At 38.7% G+C, this 20666-nt stretch overlaps 1 protein-coding gene across 3 annotated transcripts in view; it reads left to right on the plus strand.

The window, feature by feature from the left end:
* SNTB1 (syntrophin beta 1) overlaps positions 1 to 20666 on the plus strand; it is a 248408-nt gene that overhangs the window by 215445 nt on the left and 12297 nt on the right. For all 3 annotated transcript variants that reach the window (XM_057532284.1, XM_057532283.1, XM_057532285.1), the window contains one exon: positions 19195 to 19391. In XM_057532284.1, the coding sequence (XP_057388267.1) occupies positions 19195 to 19391 (197 nt within the window). The remainder of the gene's footprint in view (positions 1 to 19194; positions 19392 to 20666) is intronic.

The following is a 20666-nucleotide window of genomic DNA, read 5'->3' on the forward strand; positions in this document are numbered from 1 at the left end:
TCCCAGACCAAAAAAACCCCAAACACTCAGACTCCCTAAGAAACCAAGCTACTACTGAAAACACCAGTTGCTAAAGATAGATTTGAAAGAAGAAACAGGAAATGGATGTTAGACTAATCTCATAGAACATCCAATCCCAGATACCTTTCAAGATCACTTTTTTTTTAGGACTGAATTAATCTGGAAATCAGCATTTAGTGGATGCCAACCAAATTCTTTGGATTTAGCCATAACTACTGTTTGGTGTGGTTGAGGGATGGAGGGTGGGAGAGAAGTCAATATCTCATAGCAGTAATTAATCACAAACTTCTTGGAAAAGAGTCCTCTTTGTAGTCTAGCTGTTCATGTAGTCATTCATTTAAAAAATATTTACTGAGTGCCTGCCATGTGCTTGGAGTTGTTCTAGGTGCTAAGTGTACAGCAGGGGATAATCAAACAAAAAGTCCTGCCCAGATCAAATTAATTATAATAATGACTATTGCTATATATTCTGTGCCAGGTACTGTTCCATACAGTATTCCTGTAACTCATTTCATCCTGACATATTGCTAACCCCAATTTGCATTTCATGAACCCAAGGCATGAAGAGTTTAAGAAACTTGTCAAGGTCATACCATTGGCAAAGAGCCATTGGGGTATCTACCTCTCTGCTCTGTCCCCTCCTACCTATGGTTTTATTCTCTTGCCCCATTCTCTCATGTTATATGGTCCTATTTATTTGTTCACTTATCTACACTCCTTGCTAACAGGGAGTGTAAAATCTTGCTAGAGTTTGTGGCTTTGCTTCCAACCATGGAAATGTGTATCTGAATTTTGTACCCAGGGAACAAAACATGTCCTTGGGCTTCTCAAGCAGTTTCAGATAAAACTTAGAAATTGGGTGTGAGACCAGAGGGCAGACAGTAAAAGCAAGAAGAACTACAATCCTGCAGCCTGTGGAACAAAAACCACATTCACAGAAAGATAGACAAGATGAAAAGGCAGAGGGCTGTGTACCAGATGAAGAAACAAGGTAAAACCCCAGAAAAACAACTAAATGAAATGGAGATAGGCAATCTTCCAGAAAAAGAATTCAGAATAATGATAGTGAAGATGATCCAGGACCTAGAAAAACAATGGAGGCAAAGATCAAGAAGATGCAAGAAATGTTTAACAAAGACCTAGAAGAATTAAAGAACAAACAAACAGAGATGAACAATACAATAACTGAAATGAAAAATACACTAGAAGGAATCAATAGTAGAATAACTGAGGCAGAAGAACGGATAAGTGACCTGGAAGACAGAATGGTGGAATTCACTGCTGCAGAACAGAATAAAGAAAAAAGAATGAAAAGAAATGAAGACAGCCTAAGAGACCTCTGGGACAACATTAAACGCAACAACATTCGCATTATAGGAGTCCCAGAAGGAGAAGAGAGAGAGAGAAAGGACCCGAGAAAATATTTGAAGAGATTATAGTCGAAAACTTCCCTAACATGGGAAAGGAAATAGCCACCCAAGTCCAGGAAGCGCATAAAGTCCCATACAGAATAAACCCAAGGAGAAACACACCAAGACACATAGTAATCAAATTGGCAAAAATTAAAGACAAAGAAAAATTATTGAAAGCAGAAAGGGAAAAACAACAAATAACATACAAGGGAACTCCCATAAGGTTAACAGCTGATCTTTCAGCAGAAACTCTACAAGCCAGAAGGGAGTGGCATGACATATTTAAAGTGATGAAAGGGAAAAACCTACAACCAAGATTACTCTACCCGGCAAGGATCTCATTCAGATTTGATGGAGAAATCAAAAGCTTTACAGACAAGCAAAAGGTAAGAGAATTCAGCACCACCAAACCAGCTCTACAACAAGTGCTAAAGAACTTCTCTAAGTGTGAAACACAAGAGAAGAAAAGGACCTACAAAAACAAACCCCCCAAAATCAAGAAAATGGTAATAGGAACATACATATCGATAATTACCTTAAATGTGAATGGATTAAATGCTCCAACCAAAAGACACAGGCTTGCTGAATGGATACAAAAACAAGATCCATATATATGCTGCCTACAAGAGACCCACTTCAGGCCTAGGGACATATACAGACTGAAAGTGAGGGGGTGGAAAAAGATAGTCCATGCAAATGGAAATCAAAAGAAAGCTGGAATAGCAATACTCATATCAGATAAAATAAACTTTAAAATAAAGAATGTTATAAGAGACAAGGAAGGACACTACATAATGGTCAAGGGATCAATCCAAGAAGAAGATATAACAATTACAAATATATATGCTCCCAACATAGGTGCACCTCAATACATAAGGCAACTGCTAACAGCTATAAAGGAGGAAATCAACAATAACAAAATAATAGTGGGGGACTTTAACACCTCACTTACACCAAAGGACAGATCATCCAAACAGAAAATTAATAAGGAAACACAAGCTTTAAATGACACAATAGACCAGATAGATTTAATTGACAGTTATAGGACATTCCATCCAAAAACAGCAGATTACACTTTCTTCTCAAGTGCGCACGGAACATTCTCCAGGATAGATCACGTCTTGGGTCACGTATCAAGCCTCAGTAAATTTAAGAAAAATGAAATCATATCAAGCATCTTTTCTGACCACAATGCTATGAGATTAGAAATCAATTACAGGGAAAAAAACGTAAAAAACACAAACACATGGAGGGTAAACAATACGTTACTAAATAACCAAGATATCACTAAAGAAATCAAAGAAGAAATCAAAAAATACCTAGAGACAAATGACAATGAAAACACGACAATCCAAAACCTATGGGATGCAGCAAAAGCAGTTCTAAGAGAGAATTTTATAGCTATACATGCCTACCTCAAGAAACAAGAAAAACCTCAAGCAAACAATCTAACGTTACACCTAAAGGAACTAGAGAAAGAAGAACAAACAAAACCCAAAGTTAGCAGAAGGAAAGAAATAATAAAGATCAGAGCAGAAATAAATGAAATAGAAACAAAGAAAACAATAGCAAAGATCAATAAAACTGAAAGCTGGTTCTTTGAGAAGATAAACAAAATTGATAAACCATTAGCCAGACTCATCAAGAAAAAGAGGGAGAGGACTCAAATCAATAAAATTAGAAATGAAAACGGAGAAGTTACAACAGACACCGCAGAAATACAGAGCATCCTAAGAGACTACTGCAAGCAAGTCTATGCCAATAAAATGGACAACCTGGAAGAAATGGACAAATTCTTAGAAATGTATAACCTTCCAAGACTGAACCAGAAAGATATACAAAATATGAACAGACCAATCACAAGTAATGAAATTGAAACTGTGATTAAAAATCTTCCAACAAACAAAAGCCCAGGACCAGATCGCTTCACAGGTGAATTCTATCAAACATTTAGAGAAGTGCTAACACCCATCTTTCTCAAACTCTTCCAAAAAATTGCAGAGGAAGGAAAACTCCCAAACTCATTCTACGAGGCCACCATCACCCTGATACCAGAACCAGACAAAGATACTACAAAAAAAGAAAATTACAGACCAATATCACTGATGAATATAGATGTAAAACTCTTCAACAAAATACTAGCAAGCAGAATCCAACAACACATTAAAAGGATCATACACCATGATGAAGTGGGATCTATCCCAGAGATGCAAGGATTTTTCAATATATGCAAATCAATCAATGTGATAAACCATATTAACAAATTGAAGAATAAAAACCATATGATCATCTCAATAGATGCAGAAAAAGCTTTTGACAAAATTCAACACCCATTTATGATAAAAACTCTCCAGAAAGTGGACATAGAGGGAACCTACTTCAACATAATAAAGGCCATATACGACAAACCCACAGCAAACATCATTCTCAATGGTGAAAAACTGAAAGCATTTCCTCTAAGATCAGGAATGAGACAAGGATGTCCACTCTTACCACTATTATTCAACATAGTTTTGGAAGTTTTAGCCACAGCAGTCAGAGAAGAAAAAGAAATAAAAGGAATAGAAATTGGAAAAGAAGAATTAAAACTGTCACTGGTTTGCAGATGACATGATAATATACATAGAGAATCCTAAAGACGCCACCAGAAAACTACTAGAGCTAATCAATGAATTTGGTAAAGTTGCAGGATACAAAATTAATGCACAGAAATCTCTTGCATTCCTATGCACTAATGATGAAAAATCTGTAAGAGAAACTAAGGAAACACTCCCATTTACCATTGCAACAAAAAGAATAAAATACCTAGGAATAAACCTACCTAGTGAGACAAAAGACCTGTATGCAGAAAACTATAAGACACTGATGAAAGAAATTAAAGATGATACCAACAGATTGAGAGATATACCATGTTCTTGGATTGGAAGAATCAATATTATGAAAATGACTATACTACTCAAAGCAATCTACAGATTCAGTGCAATCCCTATCAAATTACCAGTGACATTTTTTACAGAACTAGAACAAAAAATCTTAAAATTTGTATGTTGACACAAAAGACCCCGAATAGCCAAAGCAGTCTTGAGGGAAAAAAAAATGGAGCTGGAGGAATCAGACTCCCTGACTTTAGACTCTACTACAAAGCTACAGTAATCAAGACAGTATGGTACTGGCACAAAAACAGAAATATAGATCTGTGGAACATGATAGAAAGCCCAGAGATAAACCCACGCACCTATGGTCAACTAATCTATGACAAAGGAGGCAAGGGTATACAATGGAGAAAAGACAGCCCCTTCAGTAAGTGGTGCTTGGAAAACTGGACAGCTACATGTAAAAGAATGAAATTAGAACCCTCCCTAACACCATACACAAAGATAAACTCAAAGTGGATTATAGACCTAAATGTAAGACCGGGCACTATAAAACTCTTAGAGGAAAACACAGGAAGAACACTCTTTGACATAAATCACAGCAAGATCTTTTTTGATCCACCTCCTAGAGTAATGAAAATAAAAACAAAAATAAACAAATGGGACCTAATTAAACTTAAAAGCTTTTGCACAGCAAAGGAAACCATAAACAAGACAAAAAGACAACCCTCAGAATGGGAGAAAATATTTGCAAATGAATCATCAAAGGATTAATCTCCAAAATATATAAGCAGGTTATGCAGCTCAATATTAAAAAAAGACACAACCCAATCCAAAAATGGGCAGAAGACCTAAATAGACATTTCTCCAAGGAAGACATATAGATGGCCAAGAAGCACATGAAAAGCTGCTCAACAGAAATGCAAATCAAAACTACAATGAGGTATCACCTCACACCAGTTAGAATGGGTATCATCAGAACATCTACAAACAACAAATGCTGGAGAGGGTGTGGAGAAAAGGGAACCCTCTTGCACTTTTGGTGGGAATGTAAATTGATACAGCCACTATGGAGAACAGTATGGAGGTTCCTTAAAAAACTAACAATAGAACTACCATATGACCCAGCAATCACACTACTGGGCATATACCCAGAGAAAACCATTATTCAAAAAGACACGTGCACCCCAGTGTTCATTGCAGCACTATTTACAATAGCCAGGTCATGGAAGCAACCTAAATGCCCATCGACAGACGAATGGCTAAAGAAGATGTGGTACATATATACAATGGAATATTACTCAGCCATAAAAAGGAACAAAATTGGGTCATTTGTAGAGACGTGGTTGGATCTAGAGACTGTCATACAGAGTGAAGTAAGCCAGAAAGAGAAAAACAAATATCGTATATTAATGCATATATGTGGAACCTAGAAAAATGGTACAGATTATTCGGTTTGCAGAGCAGAAATTGAGACACAGATGTAGAGAACAAATGTATGGACCCCAAGGGGGGAAAGCCGTGGGGGGGTGGGGGGGGTGTGATGAATTGGGCGATTGGGATTGAATGTATACACTGATGTGTATAAAATGGATGACTAATAAGAAAATAAATAAATAAATAAATAAACATTAAAAAAAAAAAAAGAAATTGGGTGTGAATTGCAGCCTGAAACCCTCTCTCAGGGCGCCAGTATTTTTTCTAGCTGGGTAAGAAAGTTATCTTCTCTAGAGAGACAGCATTTCCTTGGTTTCTGTAGTGTAGTCCCCACCGCAGATAAGCGACAGATGGTCGTATTTTTAAGGATACACTTGCTTAAAAATGTAAACTAATTGAAAGATAAATAATGGCTGTTTCAGAGTCCCCTGCCCGCCACCCCACCAAGACTGCAGATCAGGAAAGATCTTTGGGAAGAATCTTAGAGGAATGTAAAAAGGCTGTTCCTGGCAGGATGGGAAAAACTCAGGCAGACAGATTCTGTCCTTAGCCCTACCCTTTCAGAAGTCCAAACGATGACTTTTAAAATCTTACTGTCCAGCTGACATTTACTTGGTACATTGTATCCAGAATCTGACAACTGTAATGTGTTCTCAAATGCAGTCTGCAAATGAAGAGCCCATTAGGAGCTTTTCACTGGCCCCAAATTTCAAAGGATTTCAAAATAGGTCAATTGTGTATGAGTGTGTGTGTTTGTGTGTGTACTTCTCTTTGTAAAATTGAACTCACATTTCAAAAACTTTTGAAAAACTTGCATTCATGCAGTTACTCAGCCAACATGTATTGAACACCGACTATGAATCAGGTAAGATACTACACACTGCGGAGTCAATGAGAGATGGGACAAGGCTCCTACCTTGAAGGACATCAGGGGAGATGACATGGTGATCTTAAGCAGTGGGGTAAATGAATTGATAATGATGTGTGACGTCCAGAGGAGGGACACCTACCTTGAGGAGATCCGTGCTATGCTTGGTCTTGAGCACCAGCAGATCACTGCGCTGTCAACAGCAAGTTTGCTTCCCCCAACATCTTCCTACCCAGGAGCTCTCAACTTTGACACACGAGCAACAAACCTTACATACAGAGAGGGCACCCAAGAACTCCTCCTGGCTGCCAGCCTAGGCAGTCTGAGCCTTGCTATTGCTAGAAATGTCGCCACCTCACCTTAGATCCCAAGAAGCAAATCATCTACTCCAAGTGTGGTTCTCCCAAGAGGGCCCAAAGTCTAGGGATGGCTTTGATCCAACCATAGACTCTCAAGGTGAGAACTCTACCATCCCTGGGGAGTCACTGACCAGCCCATGCTTGAACACATCCACAGATACTGCAGACGTGTATGCTTGCCCCCTTCCTCCTTCCCATTCCTCACACAGTCTCTCATCGCCAAATTATGTTCTGAGTGATTTCTGGTGCTCAGTTGAAAGGAAGGAAGAAGAGGCTTGAACAGAGCAGGAAGCTCCTCGAAGGCTCCCCGGTGCACCCCTGAATCCAAAAGGATCGTGTAACTTCAACTGGCAGCCCTCGTGACTCATTTGCTGGAGGCCAGTAGGTTCATGTAAGGCATTAATGAGGCCATGAGTGTAGGTTTCATCCCACATGGATTGGTTAACTTCATTCTGAGAAGGGCTATTCCACAGCCACAGGCTGCAGGTGTCAGGTAATAGGAGCTAGACATGGACAGTTTAGACTAACGCAGACACAAACCAATGCAAGAGGACACAGATGAGTTCATCTAGTATTCCAGCCCTGAATTGCCGCTAACATTAAACAAACAAAACATGTATTCCACGCTGAGTCAGAATGCATATATTTTTCAGTGCAATGGAAGTCCTTATTCTAAAAATTAAGGTGAAATATTTGGGTTCATTTTAGTCCCGTAGCCTTGTAAAGCTAATCTTTACCTTGTGCGGTATATGTTGCTTAGAGAAAAATTTAAGAATTAAAAAAATAAAGTAAGTAGAAATAAAATCACCTATGAAATTGCTTGACATTTTAATGGATTTGTTTCTAAGCTTTTATTTTACATAGTTGAATTGCATATTTAGAGCCTTTCAATGAATACAGGTGCACTTCTCCACATTCACATATGTGTTTCTAAAATTATTTGTTAGGACTGTGTAGTACCCCATCCAGAAGATGTGTACCCAAGTACATTGCAAGTGCATTGTGTGGATATCTGATGTAGTTCATTTGATTTTCATCTGGAAAAAGTATCCTTTTGTTACCAGTATGCACACTAGGTAGCAGAAAAGAAAATTTGCTCTGTCTCACAGTTTACATACCGTACTGTATGTTTCATTAACCAATATTGGTGTATTCAAAAGAACACATAATTCAGCATGTCTGCAGTTGTTCAGATTGCAAATCAACTTGTTCTTTGACACAAATGTTAGATAATTCACACTTGGTTAGTTGAAAAATCCATTTTTCCTCTTCCCTTTTCTTCTTCAATGAGAATTTGGTGATGAAACAAATAACAAAGTACACCAATAGTCCTCCCCTCAAAGGGCTTTTTTTTTTTAATCATTATTTCCTGTAATACGGTGAATTTCTCCATCAAGGACTCCCTGTGCCTGGTATTGGTCAGCTAGATACAGGGCTTGCTCATACCTTGTTACACTCTGTTAGTAACTTCATTCCTTTATATCCAGACTTACCAAATGCAAAATTCCTAACAAATTGCATTTTCCAGTTATTATTGGCTTTAATTTTATAGTCTCTCTAGAGAAAAAGAAATATTGGTAAGAAATTCACAAACATGTGACATTCTTCAGAGGGTGGTGTAACTTCTTTTTTGCTTCACTTGTGCCTCTGTGTTACATTTACACTATCCCTGGACTGTGACAAAGTTGATGTCCTCTGGGTGGAAATTCAGTGGATAGAAAGTGAGAACGTGAACAGGGAAGGCATCAGGAAAATAATTTTTATTGAATGCTTTTTTTTTTTTTTTTTTTTACTTGATTTTATTTATTTATTTATTTTTTTTTTTTGGCTGTGTTGGGTCTTCGGTTCGTGCGAGGGCTTTCTCCAGTTGCGGCAAGCGGGGGCCACTCTTCATCGCGGTGCGGGGACCGCTCTTCATCGCGGTGCGCGGGCCTTTCTCTATCGCGGCCCCTCCCGTCGCGGGGCACAGGCTCCAGACGCGCAGGCTCAGCAATTGTGGCTCACGGGCCCAGCTGCTCCGTGGCATGTGGGATCTTCCCAGACCAGGGCTCGAACCCGTGTCCCCTGCATTAGCAGGCAGATTCTCAACCACTGCGCCACCAGGGAAGCCCTTTATTGAATGCTTACTATGATGCACTAAATACTGGATTAAGTCCTTTATATATTTTCTTTTTGTGTGTGTGTATAAACATGACTTTTAATGCATTTAACATTTATGTACCCTTAGGAACATAAACAATCAGGTTTTTTTTTTTTCTTTCCTTAAAAAAAAGTAATTTTAACTAAAAAAAAAGTACCCAGTTGAAAGCAAATAAGAGTAGAAAAAGATATATAATGAGAAGTCAAATTTTCTACTTCAGATCTGTTTCCCAGGGCAACCACTATTAGCATTTTCTTATATGTTCTTACATAAATATTTTATAAACACACAAAAGCATATATAAATATGTAAGTGTATTACTCCTTCCCCACCTTCTTTTCTTAAACAAATGGGAGCCTGGTCTATTCACTTTTGTTTTTTACTATAGATGTTTCATTTCTGTAAACATCAATGCAGCCCATTCTTTCCACAAGCATATATATTATAACTGAGTATATATACTATGAGTATATATATAGGATGACTTATTTAACCAGGTATTCCTAGTCTTTTGCTTTTATAAACAACGTGGCATTGAAAATCCTTGAATATACATACATTCCTTCACATACTTTTTAATTTATGTAGAAGCTGCCCCAATGTATACCCCAAATCTGTTACCGAACTTTTTGACCTCTTCATTTCTCTTTGGTTAACATTAGCATCTCATTGTTATTTTGATTAGCCGTCTTCTGTTTAGTTCCACTGAGCTTCCCATTTCTACCTGAATGAGTACTAACCTGTTTTGATTAACACAGCCTTAAAATATATTTTTATGTCTGGTAGGCTCAGTCTCCTTATATTTCTCTATAAAAGGAGCATTTAAAAAATATTTTAAGGACAACATTTCAGATTGCCTTAATGACAGACTCATACAAATCCATCACAGGCTGACCTTGGAGATATTGAGGGTTTGGTTCCAGATCATCACAACATATTTTCTTTATATATTTTCTTATATTTATTCCTAATCATATGAGGCAAGAATTATATTTTTAAAGTAAGGAAACAGAGGGTAGGGGCAAGGGATGGAATAATACTTATTGATTACAAACCATATCTAGGTTCTGTACAAGTACGGTACACAGATCATTTCATTGGATCTTTATAACACTACTGTATGAGGTGGTGACTCTTAGAACATTTCACTAATGGTAGAAGAGGGTTCTAATGCAGTTTGTTATGCCTCCCAAACCTATGTCCCTTTTCGGTTTACCATGCAGTCTGCCAGCTGTGCCCAGCTGACACAGATTTTAAGATTTTAAAAAGGAAGAGCTAGATATATTTCTTGAAGCAACTAAAACGTAAACACCTTTGAGGAGAAGAACACTTTTGAGCAACTAAGAAAACACAATAGGAATTTGTGCTTTCTGTACATACTTCTTCTTTTTTTAAAAAAAAATTTTATTTATTTATTTATGGCTGTGTTGGGTCTTCGTTTTTGTGCGAGGGCTTTCTCCAGTTGCGGCGAGCGGGGGCCACTCTTCATCGCGGTGCGCGGGCCTCTCACTGTCGCGGCCTCTCTTGTTGCGGAACACAGGCTCCAGACACGCAGGCTCAGTAGTTATGGCTCACGGGCTTAGTTGCTCTGCGGCACGTGGGATCCTCCTAGACCAGGGCTCGAACCCGTGTCCCCTGCATTGGCAGGCAGATTCTCAACCACTGCGCCACGAGGAAAGCCCCCATACTTCTTCTTAATGAAGTTTTATCTGACCCTCAATCCCTTTAAATTCTTAGGCTTTTGAGAAGTGTTTTCCATTTTCTCTACTCTCACCCAGATTTTGAAACCTCCCAGCAGCTTCTCAGTTACTCTTGTTCCCTTCTTATTACAAAACCCCCTCCTCCCTCCCGACGAACTGGACTCAGTCTCTACATGTTAAATCCCTGGGTGGCGGCACCCATGTCACCGGACATTTTCCTTCACGCTGTCCTGGACTCTCCTCTCAATGAGATTCATGGAACTTCTGTCTTGTATTATCTTTTTACTGGGGTATAATTGACAAATAAAAGTATACACGTGATGATTTCATGTCCATGTATATTGTGAAATGGTTACCACAATCAAGTTAATACATCCATCATCTCACATAGTTACCTCTTTTTTCGCAAATTTTAATTTTTAGCAGATTTCAAGTCTACAATACAATATTATTAACTATATCACCAGGCTGTTCATTAGATCCTCAGAACATATTCATCTTACAACTAAAAATTTGTACCCTTTGACCAACATCACCCCATTTCCCCCAGCCTCAGCAATCATCATTCTACACTCTGCTTCTATAAGTTTGACTTTTTCTTTTTAAAGATTTCACATATAAGTGATGTCATACAGAATCTCTCTTTCTCTGTCTGGCTTATTTCACTTAGCATAATGCTTCCAGGTTCATCCATGTTGTTGCAAATGGCAGGATTTCCTTCTTTTTTTAAGGCTGAATAACATTCCATTATGTATATATGCACCACATCATCTTTATCCATGTGTCCATCGATGGACTCTTAGGTTGTTTCCATATCTTGGCTATTGTGAATGATGCTGCAGCGAACTTGGGAGTGTAGGTATCTCTTTCAGATGCTGATTTTGCTTCCTTCGGATATATCCTTAGAAGTGGCATTGCTGAATCATATGGTAGTGCTAATATTAATATTTTGAGGAACCTCTATACTGTGTTCCATAGTGGCTGCACCAAGTTACATAACCACCAACCATATACAAGGGTTCTCTTTTCTCCACATTCTTGCCAACATTTGTTATCATTTGTAATGTCTCTATCTTCAAAGAATTGTACAGCCAAAAGCCTTTTTCAATTAACCTTTTGCTTCAAGTCAGCATTGCAGACCACATCTCCCACTGAATTTCAACTTTGTAAGTAAAAGAAAGCTCCTCAGAGTTATATGAGCCTGTCGCTAGAAATTCAGTGGGCTACAGTATGTTTTATTTCACTGATCATTTTGGTCTACAATATTTAAGCTTGCAAGAGAAAATAAGCTTTTGGATTTCCTCTGTACAATTTTTAATCTAGAGGTAACAAGCCCTTTGCCTAAGAAAATAACTCTCTCATCCACCAAGTGAATAGACACCTGGAATTTCTCTAGCCAATGGTGAAGTGTTTCTTTCCGTATTAAAAGATAAGGCTGAAAATGCAAATACCCTGGAGAGAAGTAATATTTACTGAATTATACTCATTCTCTCCTGCAAATTATTGATATGAGAGTCTCTCCCAGAAGGAGGTTGGGATATGGAGGAGAAGGAGAGAGCATAAGAGATTTGAGTGTTTAGAAGGGGCATGAGAGAAGTAGGAGCCAGTGCCTGCTCAGAAGGCAGCACTCAGAGCCTTTGATTCCTCATGTTTCCTGTGGCCTTTTAGAAAATATTTACCATGAGAGTCACATTTTATGCTGTGAATGTATGTTCTAAAGTCAGTGTGAAATCATGTACAGTAAAAGTCACCCTTGGAGGTGCACCAGACCCAGGTGACAGGCAGAGCCACGACGACGTTGCAACAGGCCTGGCGCTGCGTGGAGGTGAGAAACAGGCTCACGGAGATTTGGGCTGTGCCTGGGTTCCACAACCAGCAAGTGACTGAGGCATCACTTCATCCAGTTCGTCCGAATTTAAACCCTTCTGTCTCTCAAGTGTCGGGTGCCTGCCAAAGTTCCCTGACTAGGGATCGAACTCATGCCCCCTGCAGTGGAAGCGCAGAGTCTTAACCACTGGACTGCCAGGGAATTCCCCAGAATCTGCTTTTTACCAAGACTTGTCCTGCCAACCAGCTGTTTGGCTGACAGGGTCTTGGTGCTCCAGCCGGGTGTCAGGCCTGAGCCTCTAAGGTGGGAGAGCCGCGTTCAGGACATTGGTCCATCAGAGACCTCCCAGCCCCTTGTAATAACAATTGATGAGAGCTTTCCCAGAGACCTCCATCTCAACACTAAGACACAGCTCCACTCAACGACCAGCAAGCTACAGTGCTGGACAGCCCATGCCAAACAACTAACAAAACAGGAACACAACCCCACCCATTAGCAGAGAGGCTGCCTAAAATCATAATAACTTCACAGACACCCCCAAAACACGCCACCGGACGCAGTCCTGCCCACCAGAAAGACAAGATCCAGCCTCATTCACCAAAACACAGGCACCGGTCCCTTCCACCAGGAAGCCTACAAAACCCACTGAACCAACCTTGCCCACTGGGGGCAGACACCAGAAACAACGGGAACTACAAACCTGCAGCCTGTGAAAAGGAGACCCCAAACACAGTAAGTTAAGCAAAATGAGAAGACAGAGAAACACACAGCAGATGAAGGAGCAAGGTAAAACACCCACCAGACCAAACAAAAGAAGAGGAAATAGGCAGTCTACCTGAAAAAGAATTCAGAGTAATGATAGTAAAGATGATCCAAAATCTTGGAAATAGAATGGAGAAAGTACAAGAAACGTTTAACAAGGACCTAGAAGAACTAAAGAGCAAACAAACAATGATGAGCAACACAATAAATGAAATTTAAAATTCTCTAGAAGGAATCAATAGCAGAATAACTGAGGGTGAAGAACGGATAAGTGACCTGGAAGATAAAATAGTGGAAATAACTACCACAGAGCAGAATAAAGAGAAAAGAATGAAAAGAATTGAGGACAGTCTCAGAGACCTCTCGGACAATGTTAAACACACCAACATTAGAATTATAGGGGTCCCAGAAGAAGAAGAGAAAAAGAAAGGGACTGAGAAAATATTTGAAGAGACTATGGTTGAAAACTTCCCTAATATGGGAAAGAAAATAGTCAATCAAGTCCAGGAAGTGCAGAGTCCCATACAGGATAAATCCAAGGAGAAACACGCCAAGACACATATTAATCAAATTATCAAAAATTAAATGCTAAGAAAAAATATTAAAAGCAGCAAGGGAAAAGCAACAAATAACATACAAGGGAATCCTGATAAGGTTAACAGCTGATCTTTCAGCAGAAACTGCAAGCCAGAAGGGAGTGGCAGGACATATTTAAAGTGATGAAACGGAAACACCTACAACCAAGATTACTCTACCCAGCAAGGATCTCATTCAGATTCGACGGAGAAATTAAAACCTTTACAGACAAACAAAAGCTAAGAGAATTCAGCACCACCAAACCAGCTTTACAACAAATGCTAAAGGAACTTCTCTAGGCAGGACACACAAGAGAAGGAAAAGACCTACAATAACAAACCCCAAACAATTAAGAAAATGGTAATAGGAATGTACATATTGATAATTACCTTAAATGTAAATGGATTAAATGCTCCAACCAAAAGACATAGACTGGCTGAATGGATACAAAAACAAGACCTATATATATGCTGTCTACAAGAGACCCACTTCTGACCTAGGGACACATACAGACTGAAAATGAGGGGATGGAAAAAGATATTCCATGCAAACGGAAATTAAAAGAAAGCTGGAGTAGCAATTCTCATATCAGACAAAATAGACGTTAAAATAAAGACTATTACAAGAGAAAAAGAAGGACACTACATAATGATCAAGGGATCAATCCAAGAAGAAGATACAACAATTGTAAATATTTATGCACCCAACATAGGAGCACCTCAATACATAAGGCAAATGCTAACAGCCATAAAAGGGGAAATTGACAGTAATGCAATCATAGTAGGGGGCTTTAACACCCCACTTTCACCAATGGACATATCATCCAAAATGAAAAGAAATAAGGAAACACAAGCTTTACATGACACATTAAACAAGATGGACTTAACTGATATTGATAGGACATTCCATCCAAAAACAACAGAATACACTTTCTTCTCAAGTGCTCATGGAACATTCTCCAGGATAGATCACATCTTGGGTCACAAATCAAACCTCAGTAAATTTAAGAAAATTGAAATCATATCAAGCATCTTTTCTCACCACAACGCTATGAGATTAGAAATCAATTACAGGGAAAAAAACGTAAGAAACACAAACACATGGAGGCTAAACAATACGTTACTAAATAACCAAGAGATCATTGAAGAAATCAAAGAGGAAATCAAAAAATACCTAGAGACAAATGACAATGAAAACACGACGATCCAAAACCTATGGGATGCAGCAAAAGCAGTTCTAAGAGGGAAGTTTATAGCTATACAAGCCTACCTCAAGGAACAAGAAAAATCTCAAGTAAACAATCTAACCTTACATCTAAAGGAACTAGAGAAAGAAGAACAAACAAAACCCAAAGTTAGCAGAAGGAAAGAAATCATAAAGATCAGAGCAGAAATAAAAGAAATAGAAACAAAGAAAACAATAGCAAAGATCAATAAAACTAAAAGCTGGTTCTTTGAGAAGATAAACAAAATTGATAAACCATTAGCCAGACTCATCAAGTAAAAGAGGGAGAGGACTCAAATCAATAAAATTAGAAATGAAAAAGGAGAAGTTACGAGAGACACCGCAGAAATACAAAGCATCCTAAGAGACTACTACAAGCAAGTCTATGCCAATAAATTGGACAACCTGGAAGAAATGGACAAATTCTTAGAAAGGTGTAACCTTCCAAGACTGAACCAGGAAGAAACAGAAAATATGAACAGACCAATCACAAGTAATGAAATTGAGATTGTGATTAAAAATCTTCCAACAAACAAAAGTCCAGGACCAGATGGCTTCACAGGTGTATTCTATCAAGCATTTAGAGAAAAGCCAGCACCAATCCTTCTCAACTCTTCCAAAATATAGCAGAGGGAGGAACACTCCCAAACTCATTCTACGAGGCCACCATCACCCTGATACGAAAACCAGACAAAGATGTCACAAAAAAAGAAAACTACAGGCCAATATCACTGATGGACATAGATGCAAAAATCCTCCACAAAATACTAGCAAACAGAATCCAACAGCACATTAAAAGGGTCATACACCAATGATCAAGTGGGATTTATCCCAGGAATTCAAGGATTCTTCAATATATGCAAATCAATCAATGTGATACACCATATTAACAAATTGAAGGATAAAACCCATATGATAATCTCAATGGATGCAGAAAAAGCTTTTGACAAAATTCAACACCCATTTATGATAATAACCCTCCAGAAAGTAGGCATAGAGGGAACTTACCTCAACATAATAAAGGCCATATATGAAAAACCCACAGCCAACATCGTTCTCAATGGTGAAAAACTGAAACCATTTCCACTAAGATCAGGAACAAGACAAGGTTGCCCACTCTCACCACTATTATTCAACATAGTTTTGGAAGTTTTAGCCACAGCAGTCAGAGAAGAAAAAGAAATAAAAGGAATCCAAATCAGGAAAGAAGAAGTAAAACTGTCACTGTTTGCAGATGACATGATACTATACATAGAGAATCCTAAAGATGCTACCAGAAAACTACTAGAGCTAATCAATGAATTTGGTAAAGTAGCAGGATACAAAATTAATGCACAGAAATCTCTTGCACTCCTATACACTAATGATGGAAAATCTGAAAGAGAAATTAAGGAAACACTCCCATTTACCACTGCAACAAAAAGAATAAAATACCAAGGAATAAATCTACCTAAGGAGACAAAAAACCTGTATGCAGAAAGCTATAAGACACTGATGACACAAATTAAAGATGATACAAACAGATTGAGAGATATACCATGTTCTTGGATTGGAAGAATAAATATTCTGAAAATGATGATACTACCCAAAGCAATCTACGGATTCAATGCAATCCCTATCAAATTACCAATGGCACTTTTCACACAGCTAAAACAAAAACTTTCACAATCTATATGGAAACACAAAAGACCCTGAATAGCCAAAGCAATCTTGAGAAAGAAAAACGGAGCTGGAGGAATCAGACTCCCTGACTTCAGACTCTACTACAAAGCTACAGTAATCAAGACAGTATGGTACTGGCACAAAAACAGAAATATCAATGGAACAGGATAGAAAGCCCAGAGATAAACCCACACGCATATGGTCACCTTATCTTTGATAAAAGTGTCAAGAATATGCAATGGAGAAAAGACAGCCACTTCAACAAGTGGTGCTGGGACAACTGGACAGCTACATGTAAAAGAATGAAATTAGAACACTCCCTAACACAATACACAAAAATAAACTTGAAATGGATTAAAGACCTAAATGTAAGGCCAGACAGTATAAAACTCTTAGGGGAAAACATAGGCAGAACACTGTATGACATAAATCACAGCAAGATCCTTTTTGACCCACCTCCTAGAGAAATGGAAATAAAAACAAAAATAAACAAATGGGACCTGATGAAACTTAAAAGCTTTTGAACAGCAAAGGAAACCATAAACAAGACGAAAAGACAGCCCTCAGAATGGGAGAAAATATTTGTAAACAAAGCAACTGACAAAGGATTAATGTCCAAAATTTACAAGCAGCTCATGCAGCTCAATATCAGAAAACCCAAACAACCCAATCCAAAAATGGGCAGAGGACCTAAATAGACCTTTCTCCAAAGAAGATATACAGATTTCCAAGAAACACATGAAAGGATGCTCAACATCAATAGTCATTAGAGAAATGAAAATCAAAACTACAATGAGGTATCACCTCATAGCAGTCAGAATGGCCATCATCAAAAAGTCTACAAATAATAAATGCTGGAGAGGGTGTGGAGAAAAGGGAACCCTCTTGCACTGTTGGTGGGAATGTAAATTGATACAGCCACTATGGAGAACAGTATGGAGGTTCCTTAAAAAACTAACAATAGAACTACCATACGACCCAGTAATACCACTACTGGGCATATACCCTGAGAAAACCATAATTCAAAAAGAGACATATACCACAATGTTCATTGCAGCTCTATTTACAATAGCCAGAACATGGAAGCAACCTAAGTGTCCATCGACAGATGAATGGATAAAGAAGATGTGGCACATACATACAATGGAATATTACTCAGCCATAAAAAGAAACTAAGTTGAGTTATTTATAGTGAGGTGGATGGAGTTAGAGTCTGTCATACAGAGTGAAGTAAGTCAGAAAGAGAAAGACAAATACCGTATGCTAACACATACATATGGAATTAAAAAAAAAAGGTTCTGAAGGACCTAGGGGCAGGACAGGAATAAAGACACAGACGTAGGGAATGGACTTGAGTACACGGGGAGGGGGAAGGGTAAGCTGGGACGAAGTGAGAGAGTGGCATGGACATATATACACTACCAAATGTAAAATACGTAGGTAGTGGGAAGCAGCCGCATAGCACAGGGAGATCAGCTTGGTTCTTTGTGACCACCTAGAGGGGTGGGATAGGGAGGGTGGGAGGGAGACCCAAGAGGCAGGGGATATGGGGATATATGTATACGTATAGCTGATTCACTTTGTTATACAGCAGAAACTAACACACCACTGTAAAGCAATTATACTCCAATAAAGATGTTAAAAAAAAACACTCTTGAAAATCTCTTTAATCTCCCATAAAATGCAGTTCTCTTCCATGTCTCAAGAAGTCCAGCATTACTGTTCTTTTTCAAGCTTTAACACCGACACACAGATTGCTACTTCTTCAGCTGAGTCCCCTGGTTGTCTGCTTGAATTTGGAGACTGTGTGCATGAGAAATGCATGCCCAGATATGCATTCAGTGCAGCCAGATGATCCAAAGTTCAAGAAACACAGGGGGTAACTAAGTCTAACCCAGGAAACAATAGATATCCTTTCTTGTCTCATGCTCTCACTGGGTCATACATATGCCCAGGAATGGAATGGGGGAGATGGGATTTTCCACATCATTTAAATTGTTCTCTCAATCATTTACTTAATTATCTTCCTTTTTGGTTGAGTGAGTATAGCTGAATTTGTCTAAATAAAGTTAAAGTCACAATATTCAATTCCTCTGCATAGTCAACCGGATGCACAGTTCTTGGCCACTATGCTAATCTCACTCTACCATTGGCCAGGCACTGGGTGAGGAGATGGCAGAAAACCATGTTGAACATTAGGGTATAGTGGACCTTTTGGTTCCGGATCAGAAAATTGAGAGCAAATCACCAGTTTGGGGCTTTTCACAGGTGTAGCAGGTGAATACAGTAGTTTCCATTTTGATAATTTCTCTCTCTCTGTTTTTCTCAACAGGCTGGTCCATTCAGGTCCAGGGAAAGGATCACCCCAGGCTGGTGTAGATCTGTCCTTTGCAACACGAACTGGTACCAGGCAGGGTATTGAAACGCATCTCTTCAGGGCTGAGATCAGCAGGGACCTCTCACATTGGACAAGGAGCATAGTACAGGGGTGCCATAACTCAGCTGAACTCACGACTGAAGTCACCACAGGTGAGCACTGCTGGCTTTGGTTTTGTGATGTCACATCCTTAGGGAAAGAATGCACCCTCTACTCCACCACAGCCTCAAAATTGTTTCCATCACTGGCCATTTGGGGTACTTAAAATTCCAGAGACAAACTTAAATTCCAGAGGTAAATTTAAAATTCTTCTAAATTAAGGCACTGAATGCCCTACTAAAATGGAACCTAGGGGTTGGATTGTGAAAAGCCTTATCTCATCTTCATTCAGGAAAAGTGGGTAACTTAGATAGCCAGATGTCATTTCTACCATGGTAGACAGTGCAAATCTAGAACATTTCCATCATGGTAGAAAGCCCTGATGTTATCTGCTCTGGATGAACAGGATTTTCCCACAAGACCTCTAAGGTTGTAAAATAAATGAAATAGAAAACAATACCAAAGATCAATGAAATTAAAAGCTGGTTCTTTGAAAAGATAAACAAAATTGATCAACCTGTAGCCAGACTCATCAAGAAAAAAAGGGAGAGGACTCAACTCGATAAAATTAGAAATGAAAAAGGAGAAATTACAACTTACACTGCAGAAATACAAAGGATCATAAGAGACTACTACAAACAACTATATGCTAATAAAATGGAGAACCTGAAAGAAATGGACAAATTCTTAGAAAGGTACAACCTTCCAGGACTGAACCAAGAAGAAATAGAAAATATGAACAGACCAATCACAAGTAATGAAATTGAAACCGTGATTAAAAATCTTCCAACAAACAAAAGTCCAGGACCAGATGACTTCACGGTTAAATTCTATCAAACATTTAGAGAAGAGCTAACACCTATCCTTCTCAAATTGAACACTCCCAAGCTCATTCTACAAGGCCACCATCACCCTGATACCAAAACCAGACAAAGATACTACAATAAAAGAAAATTACAGACCAATATCACTGTTGAACATAGACACAAATATCCTCAACAAAATACTAGCAAACAGAATCCAGCAACACATTAAAAGGATCATACACCATGATCAAATGGGATTTATCCCAGGGACGCAAGGATTCTTCAATATACGCAAATCAATCAATGCGATACACCATATTAATAAAATGAAGAATAAAAACCATATGATCATCTCAATAGATGGAGAAAAACTTCTGACAAAATTCAACACCCATTGATGATAAAAACTCTCCAGAAAGTGGGCATAGGGAGAACCTACCTCAACATATGGCCTCAAAGGCCATATGTGACAAACCCATAGCAAACATCATTCTCAATGGTGGAGAACTGAAAGCATTTTGT

The sequence above is a fragment of the Balaenoptera acutorostrata genome, chromosome 17 (genome assembly GCF_949987535.1).
Source record: "Balaenoptera acutorostrata chromosome 17, mBalAcu1.1, whole genome shotgun sequence".
NCBI classification, from domain to species: Eukaryota; Metazoa; Chordata; class Mammalia; order Artiodactyla; family Balaenopteridae; genus Balaenoptera; species Balaenoptera acutorostrata.